Genomic DNA, 17,303 nt, shown 5'->3' on the forward strand with positions numbered 1-17,303 from the left:
GAAAAGTTAACCTGATGGTAAAAAATTTCCCAAAATAATTTTTTTAATTGCAAACAGAAGTGAAAGTTATAATCTCTCCTATTATCCAAGCATAGATATCCAGCTTGAACACAAATTTGCCCTACTGAATACCTAAAAAAGCAGAGCAGAAAAATAGGCATTTTCTAGTTTTATTGCCAAGACTACATGGCAAGTTACATGTAACCTACACAGATGAAAATGATATCTACTATCATAAAAGGTTTAAATCAAATTTAACTTTCCAAACAATATACATCTTTTAAAAGTTCATTTTAATACCAAAAAAAGGTAAGAGTATTGAGAATTTAGTTCAATGTATTTCACTGTCATGGTTCATTAATTTCTTTTCTGATTTCAAATTGCAGTTGTTGCTGTAACATTTTTAGAACAGGTTAAAATGTCAAATGTAGCCTCTAGTTTTAAATTAAACAGTATTACCAGTGTTAGAAATTACAGGAATACTTTCTTTGCACTTCACTTTTTTATGCTTCACAGATGTGGCATTTTTAATGCACTGAAGGTTCATGGCAACCCTGCATTGAGCAAGTCTATTTGTGTCATTTTTCTAATAGCATTTGCTCACTTAGTGTCTCTGTAATTGGTAATTCGTGCTATATTTCAAACGTTTCCATTAGTATTATACTTGTTATGGTGATCTGTGATCTTTGATGTTAATACTATAATTGTTTTGGGGGTATCACCAAGACAGTGAACTTAATTGATAAATGCTGCGTGTATTCTGACTGCTCCACTGACCAGCTGCTCCCCTGTCTCTCTCTCCTCTGAGATGCAACAATATTGAAATTATGCCAATCAGTAACCCTGCAGTGGCCTCTAACTATTGTGAAAGGAAGAGTTGCATGACTCTCACTTTAAATCAAAAGTTAGAAATGATTAATTGTAGTGGGGAAGGCATGTTGAAAGCCAAGATAGGTTGAAAGTTAGGCCTCTTGCACCAAACAGCCAAGTTGTGAATGCAAAGGAAAAAGTTCTTGAAGGAAATTAAAATGCTACTCCAGTGAATATGTGAATGATAAAAAGGAAAACAGCCTTATTGCTGACATGAAAAAAGTTTTAGTGTTCTAGATAGAAGATCAAACCAGCTACAACTTCATTTAAGCCTAATCCAGAGCAGGGCCCTAACTCTCTTTAATTCTATGAAGGTTGAGAGAGGTGAGGAAGCCGCAGAAGAAAAGTTAGAAGCCAGCTGAGGTTGGTTCATGATGTATAAGAAGCCATCTCCATAACCTAAAAGTCAAGGTGAAGCAGCAAGTGATGATGTAGAAGCTGCACCAAGTCATCCAGAAGATGTAGCTAAGATAATTAATGAAGGTGGCTACACTAAACAACAGATTTTGAATGTAGACAAAACAGCCTTATATTAAAAGAAGATGCCATCTAGGACTTTCATAGCTAAAGAGGAGAAGTCAATGCTTGGCTTCAAAGTTTCAGGCAGACTGACTCTCTTGTTAGGGGCTAGTGCAGCTGGTGACTTAAAGTTGAAGCCAATTATGAAAAACCTAGGGCCCTTAAGAATCACAATAAATCATATTCCACCTGTGCTCTACAAACGGAACAACAAACCCTGAAATGACAGCAACCCGTTGACAATATGCTTTACTGAATACTTCAAGTCACTAGCTTAAGACCTACTGCTCAAAAAAAGATTCTTTTCAAAATGTTACTGTTCACTGACAAAGCACCTAGTCTTTGGAGATTATAATGAGATGGAGATTATGAGATTAATGTTGTTTTCATGCCTATTAACAAAATAATCATTCTGCAGCCCATGGATCAAGGAGTAACTTTGACTTTCAAGCCTCAGTATTTAAGAAATCCATTTCATAAGGCTAAAGCTGCCATAGATAGTGATTCCTCTAATGGATCTGGGCCAAGTAAACTGAAAACGTTCTGAAAAGGATTTACCATTCTAGATGTCATTAAGAACATTCATGATTCATGGGAAGAGGTCAAAATATCAACATTAACAGGAGTTTGGAGGAAGTTGATTCCAACCCTCATGGATGCTGTTGAGGGGTCCAAGACTCCAGTGCAGTAAGTCACTGCAGATGCGGTAGAAATAGAAAGAGATCCAGAAGTGGAGTCTGAAGATGTGACTGAACTGCTGCAATCTCTCAAAAATAAAACTTCTAAGGATGAGGAGTTGCTTCCTATGAGTGAGCAAAGAAAGTGGTTTCTTGAGATGGGACCTACTCTTGGTGAAGATGCTGTGAAAACTGTTGAAATGACAACAAAGAATTTAGAATATTATGTAAGCTTAGTTGACAAAGCAGTGGCAAGGTTTGAGAAGACTGACTCCAATTTTGAAAGAAATTCTATCATAGGTAAAATACTACGTTGTGTAGAAAGGGGGAGTCAATCAACACAGCAAACTTCACTGTTGTCTTATTTTAAGAAATTGCCACAGCCACCTCAGCCTTCAGCAAACACCACCTTGATCAGTCAGGAGCCATCAACATCAAGGCAAGACCCTTAAGACTCATGACAATGTTAGCATTTTTTAATCAATAAAGTATTTTTAATTAAGTTATATACATTGTTTTTTCAGACATAATGCTATCGCACACTTTACAGACTACAGTATTGTATAAATATAACTTTTATATGCACTGGGAAACCAAAAAATTTGTGTGTCTCACTTTACTGAGATACCAGTTTTGCTGCAGTGGTCTGGAATGAAACCTGCAACACCTCCAAGGTATGCCTGTGTAGAAGTGGATGCCTGATCATACTTAACTTTGTGGAGAAAAATACTTTGATGCCTTTCAACTTGCAGCAACTTTTTGATGTTTATCTCTTTCTTTTTGCTTTGACCATCTTTCAACAAGTTGTATGAATAATTTTCCTTCTTGGATACATTACCCCCAAGCTTGTAGAAAACATACATTATCCTATAGCATAAGCCTTAAAAGCTAGAAAGCCAGTCACCATGCCTCATAATTCTTATCTAGTTATACTCCTTTGCTGCCCTCCCTCTTGCTGAAGAAATGAGTGATTAAAGTTCTAAGAAATGACTAAATGGAGCTAATTTTTACCCTTTACATTTTCAAGGTAAGAATTAGTTACTGATATTGGAAATACTCTGATACTTCTACACCATAAGTCTAGCCAACTTAATGCAGAAAAACTTAGCAACCATTTCAATTGCTGCTATTAGAACTATTCTATTCATTTACTTACTTCCTTACAGGAGTATTTGGAAACTGGGCCAAGAGCTTGCTGGTTCTGATTCATTAAGATCCCAATAGGCATAAAATTGAATTAGCAAAAATAAATAACACTTAGCAAAGACAAACAATTTTGTCTTTAAAGTACTTTCTAAATTAACTAAGAATGTTTCACTAGTGTCTTTCTGATAATACTCTAATGAGATGTGTCAATTTTGGAGGGGAGGGAAAAAAAACAAGCAGAGGATTGGAAGACCTTCCAAAGCTCCAGAGAATTTAGAGGTCAGTAACAAGGGCAAGAGTAGTATTTACTATTGCTATCACTGCGCTATGACATTGACTATGATATAAATGTTACTTAGAAGTTAGGCTGGCAAAAAATAATCTGCTTCAGGATGAAAAATGTTAATTTACAGTCATATTTCTAATAGCAAAAGATGGGGACAACCTATATGTTCAAAAATAGATGAACAATTATTTAAATTGCAGGCATCACAGTGTAATAGAAAAACCAAGGATATTATAGTATCTATGTGACACTGGGCAAGTTTCTTAACTGAGTCTATTTCTTCATCCATAAAGTATGGATAATGCCAAATATCTGACAGGGTTGCTCTAAGGATTAAATACAATGTGTGTAAGGTACTTAGCACAATGACTGGTATGTAACAGATCTTCAAAACATGATTTCATTCTATGGTATTTCTATATTTTATATTCTGTACCTCTTAAAAATGTTATAATTTTTTTCTTAAGTTGTAATATTTTTATACCATCCTCTTTTTGAGTGGATATTTTAAATCATGGAGCTGTTTTATACTAAGATGTTTGGTCACTTTACATTGTAAGGCTCATCTTCTTCATACAGTGAGGATATGAGCTATGCTGTGGAAAAACAGAGTAGAGTGGTTTGAAGTTTTAGATAACGACCTTGATAAAAAAGACAAGAGATGAGAAAGATAACCAAAGCAGCAGCAGTAAGAGTCATCTGAGAGTAATCCGCATGGACTTCAGCATAAGATAGATGTCAAAGTCACCAACTAGTTAATGACAGAGCTAGAATCAAACTCAGTTGGCTCCTTATCAAGTAATCATTGTTCAGGAATTTCACTGACTTTGCTCCAATTAGCTTGTTTCCTCTCGACACAGAAGCATGATATGTTCATTCTTGCCTCCATGCTGTTTGACTGTCCATGATGTCTTGCTCATAGAATACACTTTTTATTCCATACTGAGTCCAGCACATTTGTTCATCAGGCTTTCCCTGGCCATTCTATCAATATCTTGATGATCTCCCTATAAACTGAACTCATGGCCACATATTGTTTTCATCATACACTGGCATTTACTTATATTCTTATAGTCTTATGTTCTTAGTTGTTTCATGGATTAGTTGGTTATCTCCCTCAACAGACTGAAAACACTTTAAGTGAGTGAGCTTGCTATGTATTTACATATCCCCATAGAATATGTTTCAGTGCTAAACACACAGCAGGCATTCATTCATACTTTCTTAGTAAATATAGAAGCTAAAATATTTCACTATTTGTCCTCCTTTCCATTAAAAACAAGATGCAAGAACTTAAAATTATATCAAAAGCTCATAAAAATCTCTTTTCTTTGACCCATTCTCACTTTATAAAATAGCATGTCTACAAAACACAGACTTGAACTGGACACAATTAAAAAATACATAATCAGATTTGCCTAGTCTATCTGAATACAAACTAGTTCTTCTACAAATATTTGCAATAACTTTTTCTGGGATACCCAACTTCTAAGCAGCCCATTTTTGGATATCAGCCAGAAAACTAACTATTCCAACTCTTTGTACTCCCCCCATCCTACCAAACAATTTAATTACAAAATATATAAATATATCTTGCTCTCTTCCCTAGATAACAATGGTTTGTAGTCTAATATGTACCTATTGAGACTTCTCTCTAAGCATTTACTTACACATATACAGGGTTTGTTTTTTAATGTCTGCATGTTTGTTTTTATATAAATGGGATCACTCTATAGACACTTCCCTCCATATAGCTGGCCATAGAAATATTTTCTTGTGAGTAAATATAGCTTTTTTTATTTAACCATTATATTCTATGATATGTGTACCATTATCTATTTAATCATTCTCCAATTGACAGAATTTGTTTTTAATTTTTAAAAAGGAATTCTCTAATGAACATCCTTATATATCTTTGTGCACTTGTGAAAATATTTGCTGTCTCAAAAGACAGAAATATTTTAAATCTTGATATAGTACCACTAGGCTATAGCAATTTCTTTCCCACCATGGAGGGCAGTGCCTATGTTACATCCTTTCAAAATTGGGAGGGACGGAAGGTATCAATTATTTCATCACTTGACTATCCCATGCCCATGGTCACTATAGCTAAAACAAAACTGGTAAAGGTGGAAATCTTTCTACAAGCAGTGATAATGTGTGATACAAAGAACATCAAAATCTTATAAAATTTTAATTTGCAGTACAAAGTTGAAGATTAAAAAAGGCAGTCAATCTTAAAAAAAAAAGAAGAGAAGAGAACTGGAAGTAAATAAGTCCATCTCTTTCTCCTCTTCATACCACTGCTTTCCCTATGGAAGCTGTCCCATTGTAATAAAATGGCTGAAGCATTCACCAAGGGGTTTTTGAAATCTGCCAGAAGAGGAAAGGGCTTGTTAATAGTGGAAGGTCTGCATACTTTTGCTCCATCAACTGACATGCCTCAATCACTGTTTACAGTAGAACAGTAGACAAATACAATATTTTAACCAGTTTTTACTCTCATTGAAAACCAAAAGCTTTCTCTGGTAACAAAGATTAGTATCGTAACCAAATTCTAAATGCTTATCAATTCACAAACCCAGGAAATAGAACCAAATTCCTGAAATTTCCCTTCCAAAAGCAAAATAACTCGTAAGTTTCTCACTTTAAAAATCAGAATTGGTTTCTAAAATTTAAAAATTACAAAATGAAAATTATGTAGTGAAAATGCCACATGAAATTAGTACCTTTTTTTTGGTAGAGTAGAAGATGAACTTTAAAAAATGTAATCTATGAGACTATGTGCTTCTAATAAAGAAACTCATGTTTGCACATAATTTGTTACTTTCTTGAGAGCATGGTACGTTCAGAGAGTTGTCCACATTTTGCCAAAATCCATTACTCAGCAAAATAAAAGAGGTGAAAAAAATAAGGACAAAGTATTAATACTCTCTTATGCAAGAAAAAAAAAAAAACCTGACATCAGAAGTCTGGCATTTACTGTGATTCACCCCCTGCAGTGGTTTCAACTCTAACCTCTTTCAATAAGTGGTTTTAACCACAAGCTAAACTGCAATCTAGAAATCAAGCCATAGCTTGCTTTAATGTTGAGCCATTGTGACTAAGATGTAAAATCAATGTTGCCAAGCTTCTGTGTATAAATGTAGACTGATTACTGCCAATCACTGGCATTTAGCTTTTTAAGTGCTTAACTTTGACTGTAAGTTGCTCTGTGCTCCGCTCTGACAGCTTGCTTTCTTATGCTGTCAGATTTTTAAAATATGGAAACATCAAATGGTTATGAATTAAAATTAGATGCTTTCAATTTCAGCAAATATAATCAGCATCTTTAGGTTTATTTAGTATAACTTTTAAGTAAGACTCTAACTCAAATAGTCTTGATCTTATTTTAACAAAGTAGAAAAAAAATTAGTAGCAAAGACACACAAGTTCTAACGATGAAATAATGTCAAAGGTACAATTTTTTTCCAGAACCATTAAACTGAGAAACTGAAAACAAGCAATACAAAAATTATTAAAGGTCAAAAACCCAAAAGAATGCCACCTTTAGAAAGAAAACTAGTTAAGCTGTTATATGTAAGCAGTACTGTAATTACCTAAAACCAAATTACTAGAACTCTGCTTATTGACATATCCATAATTACTATAACATTTCTTCAGAGCCAAGCCCAACAAAAAGACCTCTGTGAATTGTTCTGTGCTCCAGCCTTGAAGCCAAGGTCTTGTTGCATATTTCTCTATCTCATTTTAAGAAGAAATAGAAAATAAAACATTTTTTTCCTACTTCAGACCCACCCTCCTCTCCCTGATTTCATAAAACCATCAGAGACCTCAGAAGGCTTTAAGAAATCAGGTTCATAGTTTGAAACAAAATAACTCTTATAAGAAGCTTAATATTTTCTTCAGTTTACCGCTGATTCTTAAACTAGAAATATTTAGATGAAAGATAATACAATTTTTATTCTTCAACAAGGCAGACTAATGGTTAAATCAGAGAAACCATAAATACGTTTTTAAGCATTCTTTCAAGTAACTGCAACCAGCTGCCCCTCTCCCCATTTCCTTCTGCCTCTTCTCCAAATCCTATGAGCTGTCAGTGATCCTGGCACTGCTCAAATAAATGGCAGTGATTACTGCCAAGGAGTGATAACCACCCTAGAAGTATTCATGTTAAATAAAGAAAGGAGTAAAAATACCTCAGTCTACTTACAAGAAAAAGAAAAAAAGAAAAGGCAAAGAATAAAAGTGATTTTTAAAAAATGATTGCAATGTGATAGGAGATTTGATTTAACTGTAAGTTTAGGGCAGCAAGTTTCTTTAGCGCATGTAAAAGAGAGCAGGGCAGCTGCTGTAGGACTGGCACCAACTCTCCAGGATAGGCGCTGGTTTTTTGGTTTGTTTTTCATTTTAAGTTGTACTTTTCAAGAAGACCAGGAAAAAAGAGGAAAAGTATCAGGAGAACTATATTCCAATACATTTGTCACTAACACTTTGGGATGAATTGTTCTTTTCCAATAGATTAAAGGGAGAACAACAAAGGTCAATTCAGACTGTTGAGATTTGTAACAGATGATAATGATACCCAAGTGTTCAGATTTCTCATCAAATCTCATTCAGCTATATAATCAAAATATGGGGGATGAGAGGGGTGAAGAAAGGCAAAATAATTATTTTGATAAACATGGTATATGATAAATGACTACAGTATTATTAAAATGTCAATAAACATTACCTATTCACCTTGCTGTTATTTGGAGTAACAGCTGTACTCCGTTGACAGCTACCAAAGAGTATTAAAAAGAAATAAAATACTTCAAATTTTTATTATTGTTAATGTTTTGGTTCTTATTGATTTCTAATACATAGTTGTGACCTGACCATGTAAAATGTGCTAGAAACGACGCACTTGTGTTATTCTGAGATAACATCTCAACTACTAGAGATTAATAATGAAGTGAAATATTTTCATATTAATAAACACACTTGAAATACAAAAGAATTACTTCTGATAGAAGAGAGAAAAGAAATGTAAAATTAAGAAAGCCAGGAGAAAAAAGGGTACATGGAGAAGTTACCCTTTGTGAGACGAAGTGAATCCAAAGGACTCTAGTCTGAGCAACTGGAAGACTTTATTGTCCACCACCTATAGGGCTTCCTCTGTTTGCCAAGACTATTCATTTTAATACTTTAATTGCATCCCCCTTTGACAGTTATTTAACAAGGTAGAGATTATCAGACCCATGCATAAAACATTAAATAACAAAATGTTGTTAAGACTATTTGAGAGTAAGACAGGGCTGATGATCATGCCCTTTATAGAACTTTATATATCCATTTGATCAGTTGAAGGAGTAGAGGAAATTATGTGTATATTTAGGAGAAAAAAACTTCTAAGCAGAGAAACCGAGAGGTATGAAGACCCTGAGGCTAAAACATTCCTGTTATGTTCAAGGAACAATAAAGTATTTGCGTCTACATATCCTAAGAAATGCACAATAATTAAGCATCAATGAGAGGTAATTTTATAATATCTCAAGCATCTTTAATTTCCATTCCCCTGTCTGACATGCTAGAGTAAACAATCTTTACTTTATTTCTAAGACAGAGCAAGCCTTTAATTTTACAAAAGAAGTTTTTTTAAGTGTTCTTATGTGACATTCTACTGAAAACTGATCATGTTAAGATTATGTATTATTCTTTTTCTCCTTTACTATTCCGATTAGTTGGTTGTTCAAAACAAGCAAACTTACAGACATATATCAATGTAAGAACACACCACAAAGTAAATATGTTAATATGTAATTCAAGAAAACTGTATTGAAATAAAAATTAAACCTGTATGTTGAATTGGCTCAGAGTATTCCAGGCAAAGTGGCCCAGAAAGATCAACACTGAGAAATATAATAGAGTTCTTAAACTTCAGAAATAAAGAAGTAACACTTTGGGTGGCCAGGCAAAAAGATTAAGTCACTTATAATGGAAAAAAAAATTAGACTGGCCTCGTACTTTTGTCCATTCAATTCCAGAAGACAACAGAACTACCTCTTAGTTCTTCTTAGATGCTCAAGAAAAAGAAGTTGAATCCAATGATTTTTATATCCCTCCAAACTGTTCTTTTAAGTCTAAAGGTTACAAACATACAAGAACTAGGGAACTACTGCTCATGAACCATTACTGAGAAAACTTCTAAAAAACTGACTTCAGCCAACCAAGAGATGATTTAGGCAACTATGGCAACAGTACTGTTGATGAATATTAGGATTCAAACAAAAAGAGAGACTGGCATAACAAGATACACCATAAATGTTCCATGTCCTGACAACGTAGCTGGTAAAAATTAGGAGAAAAAGAGACCAAAAGGGCAGTAGTAGAATTAGAATAAATTCACTCATTGCCTTACCTATGTTACTCCACTCAACAGAAGTAGAATACACGTTCAGTTGCATATGGAATACTTATCAAGATGGACCATAAACTGAGCCACAAAGTAAGTCTCTATAAATTTAAATGTTTCAAGTCACACAAAGTATGTTCTTGACCACAGTGGAATTAAATCAGAAATCAGTAACAGAAAGACCCTTGGAAAATTGTCAGATGTTGGGGAACTAAATAATACGATACTAAGTAAAACAGATCACAGAAAACAAAAAAGTAAATTAGAAAATATTTTGAACAAAACAAAAAAGAAAACACATGTCACAATTTGTAGGATTCTGCTAAAGCAGTATGTAGGGGTAAATTTATTGCACAAAATGCCTATATGAGAAGAAAAGAAAGGTCTCAAATCAATAATCTCAAGCTTCCACCATAAGAAACTAGAAAAAGAAAAGTAAGCAGATGAAAGAATACTAAAGGTAAAAGTGGAAGTCAATGAAATAAAAACCAGAGAAATAATAGAGAAGATCAATACTCAATCAATAAAACTGATAAAATTGATAAACTTCTAACCATACTGATTAAGGAAAAGAGAAAGAGAAGATACAAGTTAACAATGCCCAGAATGAGAGAAGTGGCATTACCATAAGTTCTATAGTTATTAAAATAATAAGGGAATATTATGAACAATTTTATGCCCATTAAATGTGGCAATTTAAATGAAATGGACACATTACTGGAAAGACACCAATGGCAAGTTTTCTCAAGAAGAAAGTGGTAACTTAAATAGCCCAATGTCTATCAAAGACATTGAAACTGTTTTTTAAAACATTCCTACAAAGAAAAGTCTTGACCCAGGTGGCTTCACCAATAAATTTTACCAAATATTAAAGGAAGAAATAATGCCAATTTCATACAAACTGTTCCAAAAATTGAAGAAAGCTAAGAAGTATCCCCTTCCTCACATGTGGCCAGCATTAACCTGAAACTGAAACTAGACAAGGACAGGTTTTATAACATTATGTGTGAATATATTGTTTATTCAAAATAAGTAAATCTAATTTCTGAAACTTCTACAAGAATGGATCTTTTTAATTTCTTCTTTGTAAACAATTTCAATCCTTTTGTCTGGATTTTTGTGAAGTTCAGAGAAATATTATAAAATTATGTTTTATTAGCTTCTTCACTGTCTTACCTCTGTTCTCTTTCTAGAATTTCTAGTCCTGTTGCCCATGACTTTTTTTTTTATTTATTTTGTTTTTCTTTTTGTTCTAGATTCTAGGGGACATGAATCAGAAAGATACAGGTTCTAATGGCTAGCTGTTGTATCTTGAAGTCTCATTACTTTTCTGTGAATTGTTGCCATGTAACCAAAGACAGTCTATTATAACTTACTAAAAAATTCCTTAACAATTGCTTCTGTTTCAAGTAATGGTAGACTAGGTAATTCAAGCAAACCCTCCCACTGAAGAAAACCACAAACACTTCTCAAACAAAAATCAAATGCTAACAAGTTGACTAAAATTACTAGCCCAGAAACCAGCTGGGGACCCAGAAACAAGCAAAACACTGAAGATTTTGTCCTTAGAGCACTTGCCTAACTAGAAGATGCAGCTGAAAGGCTAAGGCATATTTCTGCCAGCAGTCAAAATCTAGAGCCTGCCAAGGGTGAGGTATCTAGTAATCAGTATCAACTGGGAGCTGACAGGGCTGCACCCTAGTGCAAGGGGTGAACTGGAATTAAAACAGGCCTCCAATTAGTCTGCAGTTTGCCTCTGAATCACTTAGGGGGACCAGTGAAATCTCAATCCTTAGAACATGGATGGTTTGAAGTGGTCACCCTAGGTACCTGACAGAAGCAAACGAAAGTCCTTCTGGAGAAAGGTAACATCATCAGAGACCTCATATGATTTAGTAATAGAATCTTGCAAATATTCATTACTAAAGTTATATAAATTAAGTACAGATGTAATTTTTAAAATAAACATTATAGTATCCTTATACCATACCAATTACTAAAAATTACCCACATTTTTTATAATTCCCTTTACTGTTTGTATAAATTTGGGGGCATTTAGAAAAATAAACAAGAATACATAAATATAGAACATAGTAAGTGCAATTCAACTTTTTGCAGTTTGGCTGTGTCTTCAAAACATACTTTGTACTTTGAGACATCTCTTCTTTTAGTACCTCAATATTACAGATGAACAAACTCTAAGATATACTGGCCATGTTTTAAAAATTAAACAGCAATGGTTTTTTCAGTGTGGTCTATTTTAGCAACGATGGGACCACACCCTATACAACAGCATGCAACATTCTGAAATAAGCAAAAACAGAAAATACACCCATTTTGCAATTTAAGCACAGTTACAAAATATATACATATGATTCAATATTCTATCTTCTTTATAAATTAACTGAGCTCATTTCCTAAAACTTAATTATTTTCTTTGCCAGGAAATAGAAATAAAAAATGATTTTAAAATACTATCTTTTAGAAGACTAACCACTTTCACAATGTCGAATTTTAACCTTTTAATCTTATTATCAAAATGGAACAAAAACACTCTTTTTAATGTCCGAGTAGCTATAAATGATGATCAATATCTTTTTTCTCCTCTCATACCTATAGTATCTGGGAGGTCTAGCAATTCATTGTGCTGCAAGTCAAGGTTGGTTATCTGTGTGCAGTTTCCAATCTCCTTTGGAAGATGTTCAAGTTGATTGTGAGCTACATCCAGCGTAATGAGGTTACATAATTCACCTGTAAATTGACCAACATAAAAAATTTAGTAAGAATTATTAAAGAATATATTAATGAAAGAAAAACTTCATTTTCTAAATCATTACTGTACTCTCTGAAAAAGTAAAACTCAAACACAAAAATCTGAAACTGTCATTTGAAAATGACATCTTACAAATATTGAGTCATTACGTTGTACGCCTGAAGCTAATATAATATTATGTCAGTTATATCTAAAGAAAAAAAGAAAAAGACATCTGATAATGTTAAAATATTGATTGTAACTATCAACCAATCTTATATATATTTTTAAATTTAAGTAACTAATTCAGCCACATTTATGTTTGTACATTCCACACTTCAAAAAGAGCTCACTAATTTTTTAAAACAAATGCAACACAATAATATCAAGATACACCTTGAGTTTAATCTGAGGGTCACCTTCTATGTCAAAATACATATGTCCTCAAATAAACATATGTTCTGATGTTTTATAAATATATAAATTGAGACATAAATAAAAACTCCTCATTTAATAGTACTTCAAAAGGATAGAAAATAAGGTATTTTTCTCCTCATTCTAGCTGAAAGGGCTGTATTGGCAACTTAGACTATTCTTAGTGTTTTTCTGTATCCAAAAACTTATAACAGATATATTAGCTCTCCCATGATTTTCCTTTTTTTTTTTTTTTTTTTTTTGGCAGAGATTGGAAATACTGAAAAAGTAAGATGAGCAAGGAAAGTGCATAAAACTCTGAAAAATGGGTGTAGAGCATATATTATGAAGCAACATATTACAAACATAAGCAACAAAAGAGAAAACAGGTAAATTGGATTTCATCAAAATTTAAAATGTACGTGCATCAAAGGATGCTATCAAGAGAATGAAAACGTAACTCAGAATGACAGGAAATATTTGCAAATCATATACCTGCTAAGGGATTAATATCCAGAATATATAAGGAACTCCTATAATTAAACAAGAAACAACTCAATCTAAAAGTGGGCAAAGGACTTGACATTCCTTGTAAGGTATACAAATGGCCAATAAACACATGAAAAGATGTCCAACATCACTAATCATTAAAAAATGCAAATCAATATGAGGAGATACCACTTCATATCCACTAGGATAGCTATAATCAAAAAAATAGGAAGTGACAAATGTTCGCAAATATGTGGAGAAATCAGAATCCTTGTGTTGTACCTCCAGGAGCCCCACACTCCAGGTTCTCAGTGTGAAGATAAAAGAAAAATTCCCTCTTGTTTCCACCTAGGCATATCATATTCAAACTACAGAAAATCAAAGACAAAGAGAAAATTTTGAAAGAAGGTAGAGGGGGAAAACCCCTTACCCTAAATAGGAACAAGGATGAGAACATATTGGACTTCTCTTCAGTAACCATGCAAGCAAGAAGAGAATGGAATAAAATATTTAAAGTGTTGACAGAAAAAAAATCACCAACCTAAAAGTCTGTATCCAATGAAATTATCCTTCAAAGTAAAGGAGAAATAAAGATTTTCTCAAACAGAAATTGAGGAAATTTGTCGCCAGCAGACATGTCTTGCAAGAACTACTAAAAAAGTTCTTCAGAAAGAAAAAAAAATGGTATAGGTCAGTAACAGATCTACATAAAGAAAGGAAGAGCATTAGAGAAGGAATAAAGATAAAATAAAAATCTTTTGTTTTCTTAGTTTTAACTGATCTAACAGGTAACAGTTTGTTCAAAGTATTAATAGCAACAATATATTGCATGGTTACAGATTAAGGATAAATGAAATGAATGACAGCAATGTCCTAAGGGACAGGAGGAAGGAATATTCAAGGTATCTACACTACCAATGAATGGTATAGTATTATCTGAAGGTGGACTTATATTAGCTATAAATCCACACTGCGGAATCCAGGGCAACCACATACATACATACATACATACATACATACATACATACATACATACATACATAAAAACATACAAACAAAAAAATTAAAACAAGTATAAATGATATGCTAAGGAGAGAGAAAATGAAATAACATAAAACGTTCAACTGAAACCAGAAAAGGCAAAAAAGTAGTGAAAGACAAGAGACAAAGAACAAGTTCAATTAATAGAAAACGAGTTTCCAATATGTACCAAATAAAAGACAGATTGTCAGAGTGGATTAAAAAACAAGACCCATTAAATATTGTCTTCAAAAAAACTCCCTTAAAAAGTCCAGGACCGACGGCTTCACCGGGGAATTCTACCAAACATACAAAGAAGAACTCATACCAGTCCTTCTCAAACTCTTCCAGACGATTGAAAAGGAGGGAATACTCCCAAACTCATTCTATGAAGCCACCATCACCCTGATACCAAAACCAGGCAAAGACACTACAAAAAAAGAGAATTATAGGCCAATATCACTGATGAACATAGACGCCAAAATCCTCACCAAAATTTTAGCAAATAGAATCCAACAACACATAAAAAAGATTATACATCATGACCACGTGGGGTTCATCCCAGGGACACAAGGCTGGTTCAACATACGCAAATCAATCAATGTAATACATCACATCAACAAGAGAAAGGACAAAAACCACATGATCATCTCAATTGATGCAGAAAAAGCATTTGATAAAATTCAACACCCATTTATGATAAAAACTCTCACCAAAGTGGGTATAGAAGGAACATATCTCAATATAATAAAAGCTATATATGACAAACCTACAGCCAGCATAGTACTCAATGGTGAAAAACTCAAAAGCTTCCCACTAAAATCTGGGACAAGACAAGGATGCCCACTATCACCACTCCTATTCAACATAGTCCTGGAAGTCCTAGCCACAGCAGTCAGGCAAGAGAAAGAAATAAAAGGGATCCAAATTGGAAAAGAAGAGGTAAAAGTGTCATTAGATGCTGATGACATGTTACTATATATAGAAAACCCTAAAAGGTCCACACAAAAGCTACTAGAGCTGATTGAAGAATTCAGCAAGGTAGCAGGTTACAAAATTAACGTTCAAAAATCAGTTGCATTTCTTTACACTAACGATAAATCAACAGAAAAAGAAAGTAAAGAAACAATCCCCTTTAAAATAGCACCCAAAGTAATAAAATATCTGGGAATAAATCTAACCAAGGAGATGAAAGAATTATACACAGAAAACTATAAACCATTGATGAAGGAAATTAAAGAAGACTTTAAAAAATGGAAAGATATTCCATGCTCTTGGATTGGAAGAATCAATATTGTTAAAATGGTCACACTGCCCAAGGCAATCTACAGATTTAATGCAATCCCTATCAAATTACCCAGGACATATTTCACAGAACTAGAACAAATCATAATAAAACTTATATGGAACCATCAAAGACCTAGAATTGCCAAAGCATTACTAAAGAGAAAGAAAGAGGCTGCAGAGAAAGAGGCTGCAAAGAGAAAGAATAACTCTCCCAGACTTCAGACAATACTATAGAGCTACAGTCATCAAGACAGCATGGTATTGGTACCAAAACAGACATATAGACCAATGGAACAGAATAGAGAGCCCAGAAATGAACCCACAAACTTTTGGTCAACTCATCTTCGACAAAGGAGGCAAGAATATACAATGGAATAGACAGTCTCTTCAGCAAATGGTGTTGGGAAAACTGGACAGCAGCATGTAAAACAATAAAGCTAGAACACTCCCTTACACCATATACAAAAATCAACTCAAAATGGATTAAAGACTTAAACATAAGAAAAGATACAATAAACCTCCTAGAGGAAAACATAGGCAAAACATTATCTGACATACATTTCAAAAATTTTCTCCTAGAAGAAATAAAAGCAAGAATAAACAAATGGGACCTGATGAAACTTACAAGCTTCTGCACAGCAAAGGAAACCAGAAGTAAAACAAGAAGAAAACCTACGGAATGGGAGAAAATTTTTGCAAGTGAAACCGACAAAGGCTTGATCTCCAGAATATATAAGCAGCTCATACGACTCAATAAGAAAAAAATAAATAACCCAATCCAAAAATGGGCAGAAGACCTAAACAAGCAATTCTCCAAGGAAGACATACAAATGATCAAAAAGCACATGAAAAATGCTCAATATCACTAATTATCAGAGAAATGCAAATCAAAACTACAATGAGGTATCACCTCACACCAGTCAGAATGGCCGTCATTCAAAAATCCACAAATGACAAATGCTGGAGAGCCTGTGGAGAAAGGGGAACCCTCCTACACTGCTGGTGGGAATGCAGTTTGGTGCAGCCAGTATGGAAAACAGTGTGGAGATTCCTCAAAAGACTAGGAATAGACTTACCATATGACCCAGGAATCCCATTCCTGGGCTTGTATCCAGAAGGAAATCTACTTCAGGATGACACCTGCACCCCAATGTTCATAGCAGCACTATTTACAATAGCCAAAACATGGAAACAGCCTAAATGTCCATCAACAGGTGACTGGATAAAGAAGATGTGGTATATTTATACAATGGAATACTACTCAGCCATAAAAACCGACACCCTAATGCCATTTGCAGCAACATGGATGCTCCTGGAGAATGTCATTCTAAGTGAAGTAAGCCAGAAAGAGAAAGAAAAATACCATATGAGATCGCTCATATGTGGAATCTAAAAAACAAAAACAAAAACAAACAAACAAACAAAAACAAAGCGTAAATACAGGAC

At 33.8% G+C, this 17,303-nt stretch overlaps 1 protein-coding gene across 4 annotated transcripts in view; it reads right to left on the reverse strand.

Annotated features, from left to right (window-relative positions):
* The window catches only part of SHOC2 (SHOC2 leucine rich repeat scaffold protein), an 84,877-nt gene that overhangs the window by 15,281 nt on the left and 52,293 nt on the right, over positions 1–17,303 (reverse strand). For all 4 annotated transcript variants that reach the window (XM_006182537.3, XM_032490944.1, XM_032490945.1 and 1 more), the window contains exon 3: positions 12,509–12,646. In XM_006182537.3, coding sequence (XP_006182599.1) covers positions 12,509–12,646 — 138 coding nt within the window. The remainder of the gene's footprint in view (positions 1–12,508; positions 12,647–17,303) is intronic.

Source organism: Camelus ferus, chromosome 11, assembly GCF_009834535.1.
Source record: "Camelus ferus isolate YT-003-E chromosome 11, BCGSAC_Cfer_1.0, whole genome shotgun sequence".
Classification (NCBI taxonomy): domain Eukaryota; kingdom Metazoa; phylum Chordata; class Mammalia; order Artiodactyla; family Camelidae; genus Camelus; species Camelus ferus.